At 51.9% G+C, this 20,876-nt stretch overlaps 3 protein-coding genes across 4 annotated transcripts; 1 reads left to right on the top strand and 2 right to left on the bottom strand.

The window, feature by feature from the left end:
* The first annotated feature begins 1,615 nt into the window (after positions 1 to 1,615).
* Positions 1,616 to 3,135, top strand: Znhit2 (zinc finger HIT-type containing 2). The gene has a single exon (XM_052762684.1). The coding sequence runs from the start codon at positions 1,890 to 1,892 to the stop codon at positions 3,087 to 3,089; it is 1,200 nt and encodes a 399-aa protein (XP_052618644.1). The 5' UTR covers positions 1,616 to 1,889; the 3' UTR covers positions 3,090 to 3,135.
* A 360-nt stretch (positions 3,136 to 3,495) lies between these two features.
* Positions 3,496 to 7,889, bottom strand: Tm7sf2 (transmembrane 7 superfamily member 2). Its single transcript, XM_052762683.1, has 10 exons — positions 7,675 to 7,889; positions 7,146 to 7,342; positions 6,996 to 7,050; positions 6,534 to 6,728; positions 6,348 to 6,451; positions 4,774 to 4,893; positions 4,516 to 4,684; positions 4,244 to 4,324; positions 4,037 to 4,159; positions 3,496 to 3,827 (listed from the first exon to the last, which is right to left on the bottom strand). The coding sequence occupies exons 1-10, from the start codon at positions 7,724 to 7,726 to the stop codon at positions 3,667 to 3,669; spliced, it is 1,257 nt and encodes a 418-aa protein (XP_052618643.1). The 5' UTR covers positions 7,727 to 7,889; the 3' UTR covers positions 3,496 to 3,666.
* Positions 7,890 to 8,010: 121 nt separating this feature from the next.
* Positions 8,011 to 20,296, bottom strand: Vps51 (VPS51 subunit of GARP complex). 2 transcript variants are annotated; one of them, XM_052762680.1, is made up of 10 exons: positions 20,026 to 20,293; positions 19,409 to 19,538; positions 11,976 to 12,122; positions 11,680 to 11,899; positions 10,853 to 11,570; positions 10,277 to 10,492; positions 9,858 to 10,076; positions 9,419 to 9,540; positions 9,242 to 9,329; positions 8,011 to 8,387 (listed from the first exon to the last, which is right to left on the bottom strand). In XM_052762680.1, the coding sequence occupies exons 1-10, from the start codon at positions 20,239 to 20,241 to the stop codon at positions 8,127 to 8,129; spliced, it is 2,337 nt and encodes a 778-aa protein (XP_052618640.1). In that variant the 5' UTR covers positions 20,242 to 20,293; the 3' UTR covers positions 8,011 to 8,126. The 2 variants fall into 2 exon arrangements, with proteins under 2 accessions (XP_052618640.1, XP_052618641.1); XM_052762681.1 differs by lacking the exon at positions 9,419 to 9,540 and having other exon boundaries at positions 8,273 to 8,387; positions 20,026 to 20,296.
* Between the last annotated feature and the right edge of the window lie 580 nt (positions 20,297 to 20,876).

Below are 20,876 nucleotides of genomic sequence, written 5' to 3'. Positions count from 1 at the left end.
ACTGCTTTCTTCATTTGTGAGGCCTTAGGAAGAAACTTTTGTTTGTTTTGGTTTCTCGAGACAGAGTTTTTCGGTGTAGTTTTGCACCTGTCCTGGATCTTGCTCTGTAGACCAGGCTGGCCTGGAACTCACAGAGATCCGCCTGGCTCTGCCTCCCGAGTGCTGGGATTAAAGGCGTGCGCCACCACCGCCCGAGGAAGAAACTTTTAGGCTAGTGAAGTGCCTCTTGGTCATTAGGAAGGGTAAATGAGAATCAGTCACCACCAAGGCCAGCTCTCAGTAGGGTGGTGGCACACTTTAGTCCCAGCACCTGGGAGGCAGAGGCAGATAGGTGGAGCAACCAACCAGATTTAGTGTTAAGCTATTTTGTGGAGGCAGCGATGGGAGGGAGGGAAGGGTTTGGGTAGGAGTTGAATTGGTCTTCACTGAATTTGAGACCAGCTGTAGTATCAAAGTGCAAGGACCATGGGGTCCCTCAGCTTTGGAAATTGGTATTACCTGATTACATTGGCATCTTGATCTTGTCTGGGCTAACTTAACCTGTGACTGAGCAGCTGATTAATGGTTCCACCCTAGCAACAGGCTTCCAGTATTACCCAGACCCCACTCTGCTCATCGGTGTTTTGGAACCCACTGCTTCTTGGAATGTACCATGGAGTAACGCTGAGTTGGACACTCCATCCATTCCATTTAACTTTAGCTGTCTGAGAGTTGTGCAGGTCAAAACTGTAAAGTGCTCTGCCACCAGTGTCTGGCCCATTGTAGACAGGTAAATAGGGACTGCCTCAGACTCTTATCGTTTAACCCTTTGCTTTTTTACTATAGAGGGTGTGGGTATGTCCCACATTCATGTTAAACATAGGACAGCATTCAGGAGTGTTCTAGGGATGGCACCCTGTTAGGATTTGGAAGCAAGTACTTGGTTTTTGAGACAAGGTCTCAAACTGAAGCCAAGGCTGGGTTTGAACTCAGTAACCTTCCTTCCCCAGCCTCCTAAATGCTGTTACTAGACTACCACATGCTGTGTAAACTACACAGCTGGTTTGAGTAGTCCTCAAGGGTCAAATCCAGAACTCACATCCCCAACTCGGGCTCTTTCTAGAGGAAAAGTAGGAAACTGAGCAAGGCATAGTTGCACATACTTCTTTTTTTTGTTTTGTTTTTCAAGACAGGGTTTCTCTGTGTAGCTTTGGATCCTGTCCTGGAACTCCCTCTGTAGACAAGGCTGGCTTCAAACTCATAAATGCTGGGATTAAAGGTGTGGGCCACCACTGCCCCGCTGTGTGGCACATACCTTTAATCCCAGCTCTGGGAGGCAGAGGCAGGCAGATTCTCTGAGTTCCAGGCCAGTCTGATCTACAGAGCTAGTTGCAGGAGAGCCAAGGCTACACAAACCCTGTCTCGGGAAAAAAAAAAAAAGAAAGAAAAACAATAAGAATTGAACTGTTTTTGTTTCTCAAGACAGGGTCTCACTACGTAGCTCTATCCTGGAACTCACAGAAATCAGCCTGCCTCTGCTGATCTGGTGCTAGGATTGAAGGCGTGTCGCTACGCCCTGCTAAGACTCTGGATTTTTTTGTTGTTGGTTGGTTTGTTGGTTTTGTTTAAAAGGTAGTTTATTTTTACATAATTTGGTAAAACCACAGGGAACAAGCTGGGATCAGCTACATAATGCTTTCGAACTCAGCGAGCTACGGTGCTGGGAGGAACTTGGCTCTTCTGCACATGCCCAAAGGGCTACTCAGAAGACGAAAGTTACCGAGAAGCCTCGGGAATGGGCCAAAGGAGACTACGTCGCCCCACGCACAAAGGCGGAAATAACCGAAGAAGCGCCGGAAGTGGCGGAGCTGCAGCCGCTGTGTGGTGCCCGACACGCGGTGCCAGTTGCCATGGAGCCCGCAGGGCTCTGCGGCTTCTGCCCAGGCGGGGAGGCACTGCCGGCGCGCTACACCTGTCCGCGCTGCAACGCGCCCTACTGCTCGCTGCGCTGCTACCGGGCACATGGCTCCTGCGCGGAAGACTTCTACCGCGACCAGGTGCTGCGGGAGCTCCGCGGCCGGAGCGCCTCACCCAGCCGTCTGGCGGGCGCACTACGCCGGCTCCGCGAACAACGCGAGGCCGAGGATGAGCCTGAGGAAATAGGCCTCAGGCCGGACCCGCGGCCGAGCGGCCTTTCTGGACTCTGGGAACGCTTGGCGCCGGCTGAGAAGGCGGCGTTCGAGCGGCTGCTGAGCCGTGGCGAAGCTGGGCGCCTTCTGCCCCCTTGGCGGCCCTGGTGGTGGGGCCGCGGGGTTGGCCCGCGTTTTCTGGAGGAGTTGGATCGTGCCCCGGGCAGGGATCTTTCAGAGCCGGAGTCCACGCCCGAGAGGACGGCGTCCGAATCTCTGGATGATGCGGCCGCCGCGGTGCCACTTGCTGAGGACTCCGCGGCCGCTCGGCCGCCCGCAGTGCCCACCCGTATCCCAGCGCTGGCCAGCCTGAGCCGCAGCCCGGCTTCGCCACTCGTGCGCTTCCAGCTGCCCAACGTGCTGTTCGCCTACGCTCACACTCTAGCCCTGTATCATGGAGGGGATGACGACGCCCTGCTCTCCGATTTCTGTGCCACGCTGCTCGATGTTTCTGGAGCCCTGGGCGCCCAGCAAGTCTTTGACTCTACGGAGGAAGCCCTGCAGGCCGCAGCCCACGTGCTGGAATCGGGCGAACATCCACCCGGGCCCTTGGGTACGCGGGGTGCCATGCAAGAGGTTGCTCGTATTCTGCTGGGCGAGGGTCCTGTCAACCAGAAAGGCTACACGCTGACAGCACTGGGGCACCTGGCGCAGACCTTGGGCAGAGCCCGGAAACAGGCCGTGATCAGCGAAGAGCGAAATCGCCTTTACCGGGCTCGGAAGAAGTGCCAGTTCCTGCTGGCCTGGACCAACGAAAACGAGGCTGTCCTCACACCATTGGCTCTAGACTGTGCCAGGGCCCACCGAGCCCATGCTGTCACAGCCGAGGAGATGGCAACCCTTACTGGGGAGCTGGAGCGGCTTTGGGGAGGCCCGGTGCCACCTGCTCCAAGGACTCTCATTGAGGAACTCCCGGGCTGAGCTGGGTGTCCGTGTCATTAATAAAGACGTCACTGGTCTGCCTAGATGTTGGCAGTACCTTTCTTTTCTTCAAAGAGAGTGCCCTATTCAAGGCTTCCCTTGAAGTTACTGTGTAGCTGAGGGTGACCTTGAACTTCTGAGCCTGCCTCCACCTTGACAGTACTAGGATTACAGGTGTTAGTCACCTTGCTAATTCATGCAGTGCTGAAGAGCAAAGGTTTCGTGCATGCTAAGCAAGCACTCTAACTTAGCTACATCCCCCAGGCCTAAAGTGCCCATTCTGAGAGAAATCAGTTGTTCCACCCTGTCAGACTCTGGATCCACAAACTACTTCTCAGCTTTCCCTAGTCAGCTAGGCCTCCACCTCTACCCCTCAAATCACTGACCCCAGGGCAGAAGAGAAACACAAGGTTGAAAACATTTATCCAACAGGGAAAATACTTCCATATGGGAGCAGTGGCTCCCTCTTCTTGCTTCAAACCTCTTCTCTGAGGCTGGTCCTCCCTGCCGAGTAGAGTGGGGTGCAGGCCCTTCACCCCAGGTGTGTTCAGGCCTGAGCTGGTCAGATGGATCTGCTTCAGTAGATACAGGGTATGATTCGGTAAGGCACACGCTTGCAGTATTCCTGCCAGGCACGGCCATACTTGCGGATACACTGCTGCTCATCTCGGGCCTCCCGGTGCACCAGCAGCGCAGTGAAGTAGAGAAGGTAGAAGTAAGGTAGCAGGTGGGACACCCCTGTGGGAAGGGCTGCGTGAGCAGGCACCAGCACCCAGCGGATGGGGCTTTCTCATCTAAAGGCACACAAGGTGGCGGGTTCACCCGTTAAAGGCCCAGTGTGCACAGTGAGGCACTAGGACCCTCTCCAGCCACTGGGTATTCCTTCTGCCTGGTACACCAGACTGAGCCTGTTGTCACCACACCTGGTCATTCCCAAACCTACTCACCACAGGGCAAGGACCAGGCCAGAGCCATGATGAGGTCTCCCAGGTAGTTGGGGTGACGAACCATACCCCACCACCCAGATACCAGCAGGTGCCGCCCTGTGGCTGTAGGGATGGTTTCAAGACCTGGAGAAAGACAGCTAATGAAACAGGGAACCACAAAGCCCCGCCGCTTCATCTCACCCACAGTCTCCAGCAGAACCAGCTTACCAGCCACACTAGGGTCAGAAGGATTCTTTCTGAATGTGTTTTTCTGGGAGTTAGCTCCACGGAAGATGTAGTAACCAATAGCTGAGGGAAAGTATGATCAGGTAGTGAGGTGGAAGTTCATGCCTTCAGCCTAGCTCTGACCAAATCCCAGGCTCTGTTATGACACCCAGGAGTCAGCTCCCGCTTTAGAGGAGCATCAAAGCCTGGGACCATACCTGATAGGTAGTGAATAAAGAAGGAATGGGGGGGGGGATTAAGGCCCTCCTACTGACCCTTAATGAGGCAGATGAGCAAGGCCATGGGCAACCCCAGAGGCTGTGGATGGTATAGCAGGAACTGGGCCTGCAGGCTATAGGTAAAGGGTACCCAGGCTAGGTCTCCAAAGGCCAACATGAAGCCAAATCCATCGTGTATTATGTCCATGGTGGTGAGGACAGACTCCTGCAGGGACAAGACCCAGACACACTGGCTTAGTCCAGATGACATCCTCAGGATCCCCTGCTTGCCTTCCCTGCCCAGTCCAGCCTCACCTCATACCAGAGGGCATCACCCACATACAGCAACTGGAAGCCATTGACCAGGCACATGGCCAGGGAAGGACTCCCCCGCAGCTCTGCCTCTCGCACCAGCAGGGCCAGGTTAATGAAGACCTGAGGGAGTGGGGACATCAGAGTGGGACAGTGTCAGCCTCTCCCCTTCTCTCAGCCGTCAGTCAGTTCACATGTTGAATGGACCCAGGTCGAAACTGCCTATACTTAGAACTCCTGCTTTTGAATCTGAGCTTGGCCATCTGTGCGGAGTGTGTATCCCTGATAAAGCTCACTGTCCACTGCCATGTGAAAAATGGGGGTAAGGGCCCTGCCTTGAGCTGCTGTTTAAAGAATTATGCAATGCCTGCAGAGCTAAGGGTCAGCTTGTTGGGAACCTGCACTTGCACCCTCGTTTAGTAGCCCCAGGGGACTGGGTAGTGCAGCTTCTTCAGTAATACTGACGTGGACTTTCATTAAGGCTCCCTCTAATTAAAAAAAAAAAAGGCACTCCGGAGGCAGAGGCAGGCAGATCTCTGAGTCTGAAGCCAGCCTGGTCTACAGAGTGAGTTCCAGGACACCTAGAACTGAGACATAGAGAAACCCTGTCTGGTGTGGGGGTGGGGGTGGTAGAGATTAGGGGGGTAGTCTCACTAAGTAGCCTTGATTGACCTGGAACTCACAGAGATCTGCATGGCACTGCCTCCCAGTGTTGGCATTAAAGGTGTGTGCCACTACACCCAGCCCTCACAGTAATTTTAGAAGAAAACTTCATTCCATCCTGTTTCTCCAGTGAGAAAATAACCTTAGAGTCTGGTATGCATGCGGGCAGGTCAATCTCCAGATCTGTGGTGGGACCAGGCCTGGTGGGATTACAGTAGCTGTACTTGAGTAGCTGAGAGAAGTGGAAAAGACCTTGATTTTGAGACTAGCCTGGGCTATCCCAGTGAGACCTGTTTCAAAACCAAACCAAACCCAAACTTCAGATTCATAGAGGGATCTTGGCTCCTGCCTCTGTGTAAGATCTGCAAGGTGAAAGCAGGGCCTTGCCTGAGTCTCTGTGGAATTTTCCACCATCGTCCGTGTATGTATGATCCTAACCCAAGAGCAGCTGGTGTGTGGTCAAGGCCACCAATGACAGGCAAATTGTTAAATCCGGCAGTCCACTGGAGGCACCGAGCTGCCTGGCCCTCCCTTCAAGTAGTGCTTGGTCATTGTCTTTGGAGTCAGTTTTGTATCTGACCACTGTGTCCAAAGCTTCATGTGCTCTCCCAGCTCCCTGCCTGCTTTGCCCCACCCCCCGAATCTGTCGTCACTGTCATGCTGTATATATTTAGTTTTGTGGTGCTGGGTTGGAATCAAGGACTTTTTGTGTGGTAGCCAAATGCTCTCTACCTAATTTTTTTTTTTTAGATTTGGTATTAAGACCCCACTTGGTGACTTCCATGGCAGAGCAACATATTGGCAAGTGAATGAATGATGATTGCTGTCTACCCAACAATGCTAGCCCACCCTGCCCTTCGCTTGGCCCAAGGCCAGCATAGTTAAACCCAGCATGCCCAGCATGCCCAGCATACCCAGCCGATGAGGCCAGGTCTCAGCTCACAGAAATATTTGAAGTCAAAGGAACCAAGGCGAGGGTTCAGCTCCCGTCCCAGAAAGAAATCGTAAACGGAATTTCCTGGGGGGGATAATAGAAAGTGAAAGCACAGGTAGGCATCCTGTCTGCTGCCTCACCCCTACCTCACTGGGACCCTTCTCACCTGAGTTTCCTCCAGGTGCCAGGGCCGAGTCGGGAGCTGTCAAAGCCTTCGCATAGAGAAGGAGGCTGAAAATGAAGCTGGTAACAGTGGTCGCGAAGGCCAAGGGCAGGAGCATTTCAGGGAGTGCCCCCAGGGGCAGCCCAACTGACACCCCCAGCCCCACCAACAGGGCTGTTAGCACCAGAGCCTGGAAGCCTGAACCACAGCAGAGTGAGTTCTGGGATTGCATATGTCCACAGCTACCACAGCACAGGGTAAGACCTGGGGTTGCATACTTACACACACACACACACACACACACACACACACACACACACACACACACACACACACACACACACACACGAGCGAGGTTCCCATAGGGGTCATCAGAACCAGTCCACGGACCTCCCCGCTAGACTTGGAACCCACCCCAACCCATGTAACTCAGATTCAGTGATGGGGAGGGGAAGCCCCAGGCACCATTAATAGGGTAGCGCAGGCGACTCTTGTCCTTTAGTTCCAGCCCTTCGGCCACCTATGAGTATAGGGAAGGTCTTATAAGAGTTGGGGAGGCCTTCCCCCGTCGAGCCCTCTCTGTCCCCTCCTCCCGTGTTAAAACAGAGCGCACACCTTGCGCGCAGGCAGCAGGTAGAGCGCCACCTGCAGGCCGAGCCACATGAACAATAGCAACAGAGCCCATGGACTCCACAGCTCCTCCAGTCCAGGCAGGTAAGCGGGTGGGCCCAGGAGCCGCGCCGGGCCCGATCGGGCCGCCAGGAGCAGATGGAACACGGTGGCAGGCAGCAGGACCATCATCGCTGTGACGCCTGGGGAGACAGCCAGTGTCGCGTGACCGCTCCCCAGAGCTCTCCCAAGTCCACAGGCACCTTGGGTCACCTGCCTGCTTAGCAGGTTCCCGGCGCCATACTCCTACCTTAATTTTCATCTTAGTCCTCCCAAAGCCCATCCTCCTGCTCTTCCAACTGTCTCCCATTCCAGAAACTCCCTGCTGTACAGCTGCCAGCATCCATCCATCCTCTCCTGCAGACACTCTGCCACCCGCGTACCCTGATCTTTCTGCCTCCAGATTTCCCAAAAGCCTTCTAGCTTTTCCGTAAGTAGCATCGGTCCAGCTTCCACACCCAACCTTCCCATTTACCCAATGGCCCCCCGAATTCCAGTGGGGCCTGGGAGGCCTCACGAGGAGTCATGATCTCTGCTTTGCCGGGGAGCGATGGTTCACAAAAGATTATGGGAACACATCCTGCCCCATCCTGATGGCCTGGTTAAGCTTCTGTGTGGGCACTGAGGTGAGAAAGCTGCTGCTCTTGTCCAGCAATCTTTAAATGGACGCGCCCCCTGCCCATCCTGGGCCCAGCACAGCAGCCAATCAACGCTGGGAGGCGGGGCCGCGCTGTCGCCTCAACATCAAATGATGAGCTTCGACATCAAAACCCCACCCCTAGCGGGTCCCGCCCCTTCAGGCAAGAGGGAGGAGGAGGCCACACAAGTTTATTAAACGGGTCCAGACACCCGCCAGCGGGGTGAGGACAGGGCACGGTGAGGACAGGATAGGACGATGGGGCTGCCCCGTGACAGCTTCGGCAGGGCCTAGCCGCGCTCACAGATGACCTCGACAACACTGGGTTCCATGGGCACTGGGTCTGGACAGCGCAGGGCAGCTGAGGCTACCACTTCGTCGAGCAGCAGGTGCACTAGCTCCTCATCAGCCACAAAGCGCCACAAGTAGAGTTGCAGGAAGTGGCAGTCCACCTGCACCTGCTGCAGCCCGAAGCGCCCAAAGGTACGCAGCCGCACACACTCCAGGAGCGTCTTCAGGCTAATCTTAATGATGCCAGTCAGCACCGACACCTGCAAGTGGGCACATAGGGATGCAGCTCAGTGACTGTAAGCTTTGGGGGAGGAACATACACCTAACTTCTGAGCAGAGGCCAGGGAATACAAAGTAAGTCAGAAATTTCCAGGGCCTAGGTAAGGAGGGAATCATCTACTATTGCCACCAGGAGGGGCAGGGGCAGATAAGCCACAGAAAAGATCAGAGATGGGGGCAGCAGTCATCACTGACTACGAAGCAGAAATGGATGAAAGCTGTCCCTGAGCTTCGGTCACAGTGAGGCAGAGATCAATAAGTGTCTGAGAACCCCTGAAGACTCAGGGCTGTTTTGGAGACAAGAGTGAGAGCAAAGAATACTTGAAGTCTGTTGCAGAATATTAATTTAAGATGTGTTACATTCGCCTATGCTGTGGAATATTTAATGATGCAAAGATGTGTTACATTTGTTTGATTAAATAAAATTAACCTGGGGTCAGGAGGCTGAGTCAGCAACTACCTGACAGGAAGTGGTAGGGCACGGGACCATGTGTAGCTAGGGTTCTTCAGTAGGTGCTGAGCAGAAGGACGCCTGGTTTTATGGGGAGACCTGAGCTAGGAGAGAAGGTTAACTACTTGCTATTCAGCCTCTCTGAGTGAGCAGAATTTCACCTCAACCTTTGAATCCTGAGTTCTATAGAGGGACAGAAATCTACTGAATTTTATGACAAACAGCAAGAGTCACATCCAGGCTGGAGCGACAAGGTGGCTTTACTCTGAACTACCTAGATGCCCTAGAGACAGAGACTGGATGGTCAGAGTGACAGCTAAGCTTAGGTGGGGTCCTAGGGCTCCCTGGATTGTTATGGGATCTAGGCGAGAAGGTACTTCAGACCTTGTTGAATTCCACAGGGCTGAACACATCGATGCGTTCAGAGAAGAGCTTCTGAATATTGCTCAAGAGGTTTGTGTCCATCGGAGCACTGGAAGGTGGAGGGGAGAGAAGTCAGAGCCCACCGCACACACCCTCCCTCTTCTGTCTGTCTCAGGGAGGTCTCCCTCCCAGCCTGACCTGGGTGTGTAGCTGGGCGCATAGCGGCCCTGCTGCCGAGAGCTGCTGTATACAGAGAAGGTCCTTTTGCTAGAATCGCTGCTCTGGGCTTTGCGGACACCCTCTTCATACAGGAGCCCCACCTGGTGGTGAAAAGAGGTGCTGCAAGGGGAGCATGGGGTACTAGGACAGAAAATTCCCTAGGTATGGTCACCACTCATACAATCAAGGGAGTGGAACAAAGGCAGGGCAAGAATTAGTTTGAAACCCAATTTTCAGCCCATCCCTGCTCCAACTTTCTGGGTGACTCTGGGCCTCCACATTCCCAGAGGTATGGAATGGGGGTCCTAGTGGCACAATATCATCGGTACAGTTAGGCCCCTTTTGCTTAGTCCTTGGAGAGCTGTTATCCAGGGCCCCAGCATGCACCAGGGCTCCACCAGCCAGCCTAAAGCAGCACCTGTACATCAATAGCTGTAGTGTCCTCTACCACACGCTTCATGACAGCACGCACGTTCCGGGGCTCCAGAGTACTGAGCCAGTCCCGCGTCTCCACACTCTTGCGTAGCATCTGTGATATGACTAGACCCTGCACCTTCACATAGTGGGTCAGCAGTCGCCGAGCCGTCTCTCTGGCCTCTGCACACAGTGTGCTCACAGGTGTGACTGGAGACTGATCCTAAGCCAGGAAAGCAGAGGACAATGGTTGTAGGTACTAGGGACAGATCAGAAGCCACTGCCAGTTTGGAAGTGAGCAAATCTTGGGAAAGATGGAGGCTGGGATGAGTGCAGACTACCAGTCTGGTTCTGGCAACAAGAAAATATCCAGTCTCCTGCGTTCCCAGCATAGTTCCCTTTCCCTCTCCTGAGACACTTCACCTGCACCAGAAACTGTTCATCAGTGAGTGTGAGGATGTAGGAGATGGTGGCTGTCTCGTAATCCAGGCAGAGGCGAGAGAGCAGCAAAAGCAGGGCAGGTGGTGTGGCACCTCCCTTTTCTCCAGGGCTGTCACAGAAGCTCTGGGCTGTCTGGCACATTGAGCGGATGAAACCCACGATGAGGCCCTCACGGACTCCCTGGCTGCAGAACTCGCCCTGTGAAAGGAGGTCCAGATCCACAACCAATCCACAATCCTCTCTCCTAGGCAGGAGAGGTCAGCAAAGCCAGAGCATGGGGCTACTCCTCGCCCTTTGCCCTAACCCTCCTCCAAAGGACAGCCTCATCCTGCCGCTCTGCCTTGAGGGTGGTGGGGCCGGCAGGGGGAAGGTCCCTGGTACCCTTCTATCTTTAGCCCAGCCGCATAGCATTTTCTCCTCCAGACTGCCTCCCGAGAACGTAAATCCACATCCAGAGCGCCTGGGAAAGGATTGACCTCAGTTCCCCAAGCACTGGTAAAAAGGTGACAGAGGGCCAGTCAGCAGAATGAATAACCAAAGGACAAAAGACAGACATACCCGGAAGTAGGGCTTGTTGGAGAAGGACACCTCCTTGGCGGTAAAAAGATGCACAGAGGCCAGGGAGGCCTTGATGTGGCTCAGAATGGAGCTGGCCACATTGGCCAGCAACTCAGCCAGGCTGGGGCCCTCCTTCCCAGCCAGGCGAGGTGCCGCCAGGGCCTGGCGAACATCCGTCAGGCAGCTCAGGAAGGCAGCCCTCAAACCCTGCAGATGGTGGCTCAGACGCTCTCGGGCCACTCGCTCCACAATCTCCGTGGCCGACTCTGAAAGCCCAGCAGCGGCTAACAGGGCCCCAGGGGCTAGCAGGCGCCGGTGGAAGCGATCTAAGGCCCGTACCAGCAGTGAGTTATCACTGCCACCCTGCTCCTGTGCCAGCCGCCGCTCCACCAGTACAAAATAGCGGCCGCCCAACTCCCGCGCGAAGGCTGCCAGCTTCTCTGCACCAGTAGGGCCCTGAGCGGCAAACAGCTCCTGGTAGGCTGCTGCCACCTGGCAGAGGCCACCCACGAAGCCACTGCCGCCACGGTCGGTGAACTCTAACACGTCGGGCGCTGGTGGGGAGGGCCCCAGCTCAGTCTCCAGGCTGCTCAGTTCTTCCTCCAGCCGCCCCCGAGCATGTGCCAGGAACTCCTCACACAGCTCCTCGGCCGGCTCACCCAGGGCCAGCAGCAGCTCCACACACTCAGCCTGCTCTGGGGCACCCGAGCAACCTTCCCTGTGGGGACGGAGATGCAGTAAAGACAGAGGGTGGGGTGCAGGGGAGACAAAATGTGGGGGCACTCTTGATGTGACTGGAGGGCAAGAACCAGGCCCGGAAACCACACCTGAAACGCTGCCGCAGCTGCTGGGCCAAGCGGGCTGTGATGACCTGGCAGTCATCCTGGATGGCGCGGAAGGAGGGAAGGTGCTGGTACTGTTGCAGCACCGCCCTGGCGCGACCCTGGTAGCGCACAGCCTGCCCATAGGCACCCAGCTCCACGCACTTGGTGAGGCGCGAAGGCAGCTCAAAAAGGAACTGCAGTTTCCGCAGCAGAGCATGCACCCCTAGGGGACAGGAAAGGCATGTGAGCTGCAGAGCTCAGGGTGGCTGGCTGCAGGGCCTGGCCAGTACAGAGCCCACCTGCTAGCTTGGTGATGCGCTCGTGTCGGTCCTGTAGCGTGGCGCTGATGCGTGCACTGAAGTTGGTGATCACTGCCATGTTGGTAGCCAGCCGGTCCATCTCGTCTTCCATCTTCCGGAAATCATTCTTCATTTTCCGAATGGTGTCTAGAGGGCAAGCACCGACAGCGAAACAGAAATGACCAAGACAGAGAGGTGCAGCTCTCACTGAAACCAGGGACCCGCCTGAAACGGCTTGGGTCTTGGTCACTGCATGTGTGGGCAAGAGGGTTAATATGATGGTGCATGAAGCTCTGCTCACCCCTATCCTGTGCAAAGGGAAGAGGGTGAGCTTCCTTAAAATTGGAGGGAAAGTGTTTTAAAAATAAATAAAAAAAAAGCACCCAGTCACTATCCTGACTGACTCTACTTTGTCCAAACTTGCTCTCCATTTTTCCTTTTCAGTCTCATTTTGTTCTGGAAGGGAACTGGTGCCTGGCCCCAGTCTGTACCCACCAGACCTGAAGCTGCAATATGAACACCTCAGAGCTCCAGGACTACTTAGCCTGGTGGAGGCTGCTGCATGTTCCTCTTGGCTCCCTATTTTTGTCCTTTCATATATAATCTTGGAGCTATTGACTAGGACTCCAAATGTGGAAGACCATCGGCCACCCCAGACAGGCAAATGGAGGATAAACTCCTACTTCACCTTCTCTCTGTCTTGATGCTCTCGGGATGATGGATGCACAGAACTACTCTTTCAAGACCCTTAGAAGTAAACCCAGAAACAGGATTCTGGTACCACTCTCTCCCATCGGATGGTATCCAGATCCCAACAACAGCCAGAGACGCTTGGCACTGGCCAGAACTTCTTTTGATTCCATAGAACATAAGCTATGAGCACACTTTTAATCCCAGCACTTGGGAAGCAGAGGCAGGAGGATCTCTGTGATTTTCAGGCCAGCCTGGTCTACAGAGTGAGTTCTAGGACAGCCAGGGCTACACAGAGAAACCCTGTCTTGAAAAACAAAACAAAAACAACAAAAAGCTCGGCAAAGGCAGGGACCACCTGTCTGCTCACCCCTGGGATGCTCTCTGCACATAGCAGGGCAGGCAATAAACTTGCCCACTCAGACCTCCTTCCCAAACGGCCCCGATTTTCACTGGACTTGTAGAGCACGGTGAATCTTCTCTAAAGTTCCTCTCCTCTTCCCTTTCTCCCTTATACAGACTGAAATTTGTATAAGGAGGCTGTTTGTCCTTCCAAATGCCTCAGGGCCTGGCCCCTTAATGCTCTATGTCTCCTCTCTTCAAATCTCATTTTATTTTTTAATTATTTATTTATTTATTTTTGAAACAGGGTTTCTCTGTGTAGTTTTGGAGCCTGTCCTGGATCTCGCTCTGTAGACCAGGCTGGCCTCGAACTCCAGAGATCTGCCTGGCTCTGCCTCGAGTGCTGGGATTAAAGGCGTGCGCCACCACCGCCTGGCTATTCCACCTTTTCTTACCTCTGCCTCCTCTGGTCCAGGTCTCTTGACTATCACCAGGCACTGCCCTATCTAAAACCTCAACCTCAAGCCCTGCTCTCTCTGTAACCCTACCACCCACTCTATCCACACCCCTAACCCAAGCTTAACATCTATTTCTTTTTTTTTTTTGGTTTTTCGAGACAGGGTTTCTCTGTGTAGCTTTGCGCCTTTCCTGGAACTCGCTTTGTAGACCAGGCTGGCCTTGAACTCACAAAGATCCGCCTGCCTCTGCCTCCCGAGTGCTGGGATTAAAGGCGTGCGCCACCACCGCCCGGCTTAACATCTATTTCTATTCTGGCTTTTTGAGACATGGTCTCCCTATGTAGCCCTGGCTGGCCTGCAACTTGCTATGTAGACCAGGAAAGTCTCCAATGTACTGTGATCTGCCTGTGTTTGCCTCCCAAGTGCTAGAATTACATTCAAGCACCACATCCAGTTTAACACCTATTTTTTTTTTTTTTTTTTTTTTTTTGAGACAGGGCCTCACTATGTAGTTCTGACCTAGAACTATGTAGACCAGGCCTTGAACTCACAGAGATCCTCCTGCCTCTGCTTCCCAAGTTCTGAGGTTAAAGGCACTATTGCTGGCCTTCACACCTACTCTTGATTTTAAAAACATGAAGGACCATGGGGCCTGAGAGATGATGGCTCAGCAGATAAGAGCACCCGTGGCTCTTACAAAGGACCTGGTTTTAATTTCCAGCACCCACATGGTAACTCACAACCAGCTGTAACTCTAATTCCAAGGGATCTGATACCCTCTTCTGGCCTCTGCAGGTACTACATGCATGTAGTACATGGACATACACTCAGGCACATACACACACAAACATACACCCAAATTATTTTTTTAAATAACCAAAACAAAGAACAAAACCAAAAACCTACAAAGCTAACACTCACAATGCAATTAAGGGATTTTGAAATATTTTTTCACAAAGAAGTTGGTCACCAATAGTGAACTCTTTACATGAATCACACAATCCATGAAGCAAAAGCATTCACACTGTCCCCCTTCCCACACACACAGGGCCTCTCACATGCCAGGCTAGAGCTCTGCCACTGTGCCACATCCTTAGTCCTTACCATTCTTATTGAGTTTATGGTTCCATAGCAAGGAAGGTGATTATAAAATAAAGATGCAAGATGTAAGTTACACATGAGCAGCAGAGCTGGGAGAGGGGCTGTCTTAAGACCACCCAGCCCTATAGCATCAGCCTGAGAAGTTACTGTAAAACACTGGTGCCAGTTAAAGGCCCAGGCTAGTCAGGACTACACAGTAAGACACTGTCTCAAAACAAAAAACAAAAAAACAAAACCACCACCAACACCACCACCACCACCACCACCACCACCACCACCACCACCACCAAAACCCAGCCAGGCAGTGGTGGTGAAAGCCTTTAGTCCCAGCACTGGGGAGGCAGAGGCAGGTGGAGCTCTGTGAGTTCAAGGCCAGCTTGGTCTACAAAGCAAGTTCCAGGAAAGTCAGAGCAACCTTGTCTGAAAAGACAAAAAAAAAAAAAAAAAAAAAAAAAAAAAGAAAGGAAGAAAAAAAGAAAAGAAAAAGAGAAACTGAGATTCCATTATTCCTGCTGACTTCACAGTCATGGAAACCTTCAGACTGGAAATAAAGTTGCCCCATGTCCAAACAAACACAAAGTGTCCACAGCGTTTGGTAAGAAAGACTCCTTTGGCAAGGCTGGATCTCTACCACCGGGGCCTCCTCACACATGCTGGATAAGTCTTCTGCCACAGGCTACATCCCAGGCACTGCCATGCTGCTTTCCAGCCTGGCTCCTCACTCTGTGGATGTGTACCCGTGGTAGCACCCATATTATGAGTATATGACACAGGCCTGTTAAGTTTTGTTTTTTGTTTTGTTTGTGAGACAGGGTCTCACTGTGTAGCCCTGGCTGGCTTGGAAGCCCATTGATTTTTTTTTTTTTTTTTTGGTTTTTTCGAGACAGGGTTTCTCTGTGTAGCTTTGAGCCTTTTCCTGGAACTCACTTGGTAGCCCAGGCTGGCCTCGAACTCACAGAGATCCGCCTGGCTCTGCCTCCCGAGTGCTGGGATTAAAGGCGTGCGCCACCACCGCCCGGCTCCCATTGATTTTTAATAGGGATTACTGTCAAAGATTTTTGTGTGGGCTGGGGCTGTAGCTCAGTAATGAAGTACTTGCCTAGCAAGCATGAGGGCCCAAGTTCGATCCCCAAGACCCCAAACAACAGCATAGCAAACAAACAAAGCTTTGTGTCCACACTTCAATCTGGAGGCAGGCTGGTGTATGGTCATGAAAGGAGAGACCATGAGAAGAGATGAAGAGGTCTAAGGTGTGGAGTGGGCTGGAGGAGAGAGGAGGGTGGAACAGCTGTGACCTGGAAGCAGAAAGGCAGACTATTTGAGGAGACAAAGGGGAAGCAGGAGGGTCCAGGGAAGAGGGAGAAACCAGTGCGGGAGGGGAATGGACAAAACCAAAGAATAAAGATGAATGAAAATGCAATAATGAAACGCATCTCTTTGTTAACTTATTCGTTTTTTTAAAAAGGCAGACTTCTTTGCCTGCCTGCGGTAGGGACAGGAAGAAGTTTTTCTTGGTATAATACTGAAGCCTTTCCAGGTTTGGCATGGATAGATGCATAATTAGCTAGAGGTGGTGGCGCACGCCTTTAATCCAGCACTCAAGAGGCAGAGGCAGGTGGATCTCTGTGAGTTCGAGGAGTGAATTCCAAGCCAGGGCTACATAGTAAGACCCTATCTAAAAAAGAAGAAAAAAAAGATAAATGCATTATCACATAATCAAACTCCATGCCTAGGCTCTAAGTTGGCAAATCCAATTAAAACACAGTATAATAACATAAATGCATGAAGATAGATAATGAAACCTATCATTTTCTGAATGAAAATCTGATTAAGAAAACCTAAACCAGTTGCTTTTTTGTTTGTATGTTTTTTATTTCTTACCTGGGAAAGAATTGCATACCATAAAATTCAGTGCTTTGAATACATTTAACATAGTCACAGAGTTTTAAGTCAATACTTGTGGTTTGAATAGGAATGGCCCCTCACAGACTCATGTGTTTGAATGCTTGGCCCATAGGGAGTAGCACTATTAGGAGGTCTGACCTTGTTGGAGGAAGTATATCACTGTGGGGACGGGCTTTGAGGTCTAATATGTTCAAGCTACACCCCGTGTGACACAGTCTCCTGCTGCTGCCTGCAGATCAGGATGTAAGAACCCTCAGCCCCGTCTCCAGCACCATGTCTGCCTGCATGCTACCATGTTTCCCGCCATGATGATAATGTACTAAACCTCTGAAACTGTTTTCCTTTATAACAGTTGCCGTGGTCATGGTGTCTCTTCACAGCATAAAACCCTAACTAAGGCAGTACCACTGTCTAATTAATGAATACCCAAGAGCTACTGTTTCTCTTGGCAGTTTCCCCCACATCTTCCACACCCTCTGGTAGGCATCAATCTATTTCCTATTTTCACAGAATTACCTATTCTGTTTACGTAACATAAGAAAATCAATACAACACACAGCCTTTCTCATCTGATTTCTTTTTTTCCTGTTTTGAAAAAGCATCTCGGCCAGGCGGTGGTGGCGCACACCTTTAATCCCAGCCCTCGGGAGGCAGAGGCAGGCGGATCTCTGTGGGTTCGAGGCCAGCCTGGTCTCCAAAGCAAGTTCCAGGACAGGCGCAGAGCTACACAGAGAAACCCTGTCTCAAAAAACCAAAAAAAAAAAAGAAAGAAAGAAAGACTCCTGTAAGCTAGAGGTACAAGCATCTGTGAGCTGACAGGGATCTGAACCTTTGATAGAGAATCAGCATGCTTCACTACCGAGCCACCTCCCCACCATCTCTAGCATCATTCTTAGAGACAGGGTTTCTCACTGACCTAGGCCTTGCCCTTTCAGCTCAGCTGGCTGATCATCCAGCAAGCCCCAGGGACACACCCTGCTCCACACAGTCTGGGGTTACAGATGTACACTGCCACACTTTTTGTTTGCTCTTTGAGACAAGGTCTCACTATGTAGCCCTGGCTGGTCCAGAACTCACTATGTAGACCATGCTGGTCTCAAAGTCACAGAGATCTTCTGCCTCTGCCTCTAGAAGTGGCGGGGTTAAAGGCGTGCTTTCATTTTACACAGTGCTGAGACAGCACTCAGGTCCTCAAGCTTGAACAAGCACTTGGCTCACTGAGCCATTCCCAGCACCCTCACCTGGGCTTTTGTTATTGTTTGTTTGTTTCTTTTTTTTTTTTTTTTTTTTTTTTTGGTTTTTTGAGACAGGGTTTCTCTGTGTAGCTTTGCGCCTCTCCTGGAACTCACTTGGTAGCCCAGGCTGGTCTCGAACTCACAGAGATCCACCTGGCTCTGCCTCCCGAGTGCTGGGATTAAAGGCGTGCGCCACCACCGCCCAGCCGTTTGTTTGTTTCTTTAGGCAGGGGTTTGATATGGATGCTAAGCTAGCCTTGAATCTGCAGCAATCCCCCTGCCTCAGCCTCCAAAGTGCAGGGATTAGAAGCTCTGCTCGTTTTTATATACATACAAACATATTCATTCCTAGGAGTGGAATTACTGGTCTCGTGATAATTCTGTTTGGCTTTTTGAGGACTGGCCAAGCTTTTCTGCAGTGAGGGGATAGCTGTGTATTTCCACTGCTAGTTTATCAGTGTTCTGTATCCTCCACATCCCAACCAACATGTTATTTATGTAGTAATGGCAAGACTAGTGGGTGTGCAGAGAAGTCACACCTCCTTTATGATTTTTTCCTTCCTTAGAAAAAAGTAAAAAACAAACAAACAAAAAAACCTCAAGCCATCTCTATTAAGCAACAGATAAATGTCAAACATTATACATATTCCAACAAATGAGAAAATACTAGCAAAATTCCTATGGAAAATTCCTCAGCACAGAAATCACTATCTCTTTTCATCTTGAGGTTAGCATTAACAGACAAGCACCTACTCACTGAGGGCATTGTGACACCAGGAGAGTAAGACTACTTATGGGGACACAACCCCACAGATGTGAGCATTCTCCACGGTCTGCCTCCGGAACAAGTGCTTTAAAGTTATCACACAAATCTCAGGTGTATCTCCTGAAAGTAAGACAGGAAGTACTGTGACAGACCTGCACTGTCAGGTCCTAGGGCTGGAGAGACGGCTCAGTGGTGGAGAGCGGGTACTGCTCTTCTAGAGGGCCTGAGTTCGGTACCAAGCACCCACCTCAGTCAGCTCCAGGGAATCCGACACCTCTGGTCTCTGGCCTCCAAGGACACCTGTCCTCACATGTACACACCCACATATACACATAATTAGACACTACTATTAAATCTTAAGGAATGAGAACGGAGAAAGAAAGGGAGGGAGTGACAAGTCCACCCTCAAGGGAGACTGACCAGAAACAAAAGTTACGGCTCATAAAATTAAAACAAATTGAATTGCCTGTGAGATGGCTTAGCAGCAGGCAAATGTGCCCGTCACCAAGCCCGATGACCTGAGTTCAATCCATGGGACCCACGTGGAGGAAGGGGAGCATTGACTCCCACAACTTGTCTTCTGACCTCTACACAAATGTTGTGATAGACACACATGCACGAACACACACACTCACCCAAAATAAATAACTAAAAACATAAAGACAAAAACTAAAGCTTACTGAAACTTCTTAGTGCTTCCTACATGCTTCAGGTAAACTCCTATAATTTTATCCTTTCTCCCTCCCTTCGGTCGTTAGGACAACCCTCCCATAGTAACTGCCACTTCCAGAAGAGTCTGACCACAAAGACCAGGACAGAGGTGACAGTGGACTAATGTGGGACAGAATTATAATCTGGCTCGCCTTCCTTTAATCCCTGTTTTTCCCAGCACAGGGGGAGATGTAAGGCTCTGAGGAGTGTGTCCCAGGGGATCACCTGTAGCTGAGATGAACTTGTTGTAGTTCTCATAGACCAGGGTCTGCATGTCGCTGTCTAGAGCCCGGATCTGCCGCACCATGTCCGTCTCACTGTCCATCAGCTGGGCCAGAGGACACTCTCTACGCAGCTAGAGAAGCAGGTAGTAGCATTCAGTTAGTGTCACTCATGTCCCCCTGCCTTGCCTTAGGTTAGCTGGCTTTCCGTGCAATACAACCGTGATTCCACCCTTATCAGGAATTCCAGATGTGGAATCTATAACTGACATACTAATCTACGTTACTAGATTAGACCGGATTTGGGATTTGTCGGCTTTCAAAAGTCTTCAGGCTCAGCTTAAACTCAACCCAAGCTCAGCCTTGTGCCTGTCAGAACATGGCCACGCCCACTCCCCAAGGGCCTATCAGAACGTCAACATCGGGATCACGGACCCCGTATCCCCTCAGGTCAGTCCTAAATGGCCCAGGCTTGCTTAGCCTCCAGATCTGCCCCTATTGCCCGGTATGGGCTATCCTCCACTCACGAACTCTCGCTCCCCTCACTACATCAACAAAATCCGGGGCATGATTTAGGGTCCAGCATATTGGGGGTCTGGACCCGCCCCACTTCGCACACACCTTGTCCAGATAAACTTCCGGGTCGAAGTGCGCCCCATTGAGATCTGTCGGGTCTAGAGGGTCAGGCCCCGCGGAGTGTCCCGCCGCCTCCCCTTCCGAGAGGCCGTAGTAAAGCTTCAGCATCCCGTGAGCCTTCCGCCGACGCTCCGGAGCGTCCGCCTCGGGTCCTTCTGGGGAGTCCCCGGGCCCGGGCCCCACAGCTGCCGCTGCCGCCATAGCTCCAACCGCAGCACAACGGGGTGAGGCTGGGGAGGGGAAAGGAAGCACTTCCGGGAGCCATCAAGTTGTTGAAACCAGACGGTCCTTTAGGTGAAACGTTCCTCTGCAGCTATAGGACATGTGAGACTAAAGTTCCGCCTCGCGAAGCTTCGGCAAGCTGGTTCCTGTGACTGTGTAAAATGCTATAAGGTGGGCGAGTCGTGGCGTCCCAATCCTGCATCTCCACAAGAAAGACTCATGTATTATGTGCCTAGATTGACTGAATGAATGGGCATTAAAATTACGGAACATACCGGGTGGCGGTGGCGCACTCAAGGCAGAGCCAGGAGGATCTCTCTGAGTTCGAGGCCAACCTGATCTGCAGTGCGAGATCCAGGACAGGCACCAAAACTACACAGAGAAACCCTGTCTTGAAAAAACAAAACAAACAAACAAACAAAAAGCCATTGGTGGTGGCACACGCCCTTAATTCCAGCACGAGGGAGGCAAGGGCAGGTGGATTTCTGAGTTTGAGGCCAGCCTGGTCTACGTAAGATCGAGTCCCACGCAGCCAGAGCTACACAGAGAAACCCTGCCTCAAAAAAAAAACAAACAAAAATTCTAAATGGTATTAAATTTTACGTGTCATCTGT

This window comes from Peromyscus californicus, unplaced genomic scaffold (genome assembly GCF_007827085.1).
Source record: "Peromyscus californicus insignis strain IS unplaced genomic scaffold, ASM782708v3 Scaffold_4__1_contigs__length_199733344, whole genome shotgun sequence".
Lineage (NCBI taxonomy): Eukaryota > Metazoa > Chordata > Mammalia > Rodentia > Cricetidae > Peromyscus > Peromyscus californicus.
This window is presented reverse-complemented; position numbering and strand designations above follow the sequence as displayed.

Bases quoted from the DNA above. Each gene is read 5' to 3' on its own strand.
- Tm7sf2 (XM_052762683.1), bottom strand. From the start codon at position 7,726: ATGACTCCTCGTGAGGCCTCCCAGGCCCCACTGGAATTCGGGGGGCCA. The intron at 6,452-6,533 runs GTGAGAAGGGTC...TATCCCCCCCAG, and splicing joins GGCACCTGGAGGAAACTCAG to GAAATTCCGTTTACGATTTC. The intron at 4,160-4,243 runs GTAAGCTGGTTC...GTCTTTCTCCAG, and splicing joins TTCTGACCCTAGTGTGGCTG to GTCTTGAAACCATCCCTACA.
- Znhit2 (XM_052762684.1), top strand. From the start codon at position 1,890: ATGGAGCCCGCAGGGCTCTGCGGCTTCTGCCCAGGCGGGGAGGCACTG.
- Vps51 (XM_052762680.1), bottom strand. From the start codon at position 20,241: ATGGCGGCAGCGGCAGCTGTGGGGCCCGGGCCCGGGGACTCCCCAGAA. The intron at 11,571-11,679 runs GTGTGGTTTCCG...CCGTCCCCACAG, and splicing joins CAGCTGCGGCAGCGTTTCAG to GGAAGGTTGCTCGGGTGCCC. The intron at 9,541-9,857 runs GTGCTGCTTTAG...TTTCACCACCAG, and splicing joins CTACAGCTATTGATGTACAG to GTGGGGCTCCTGTATGAAGA.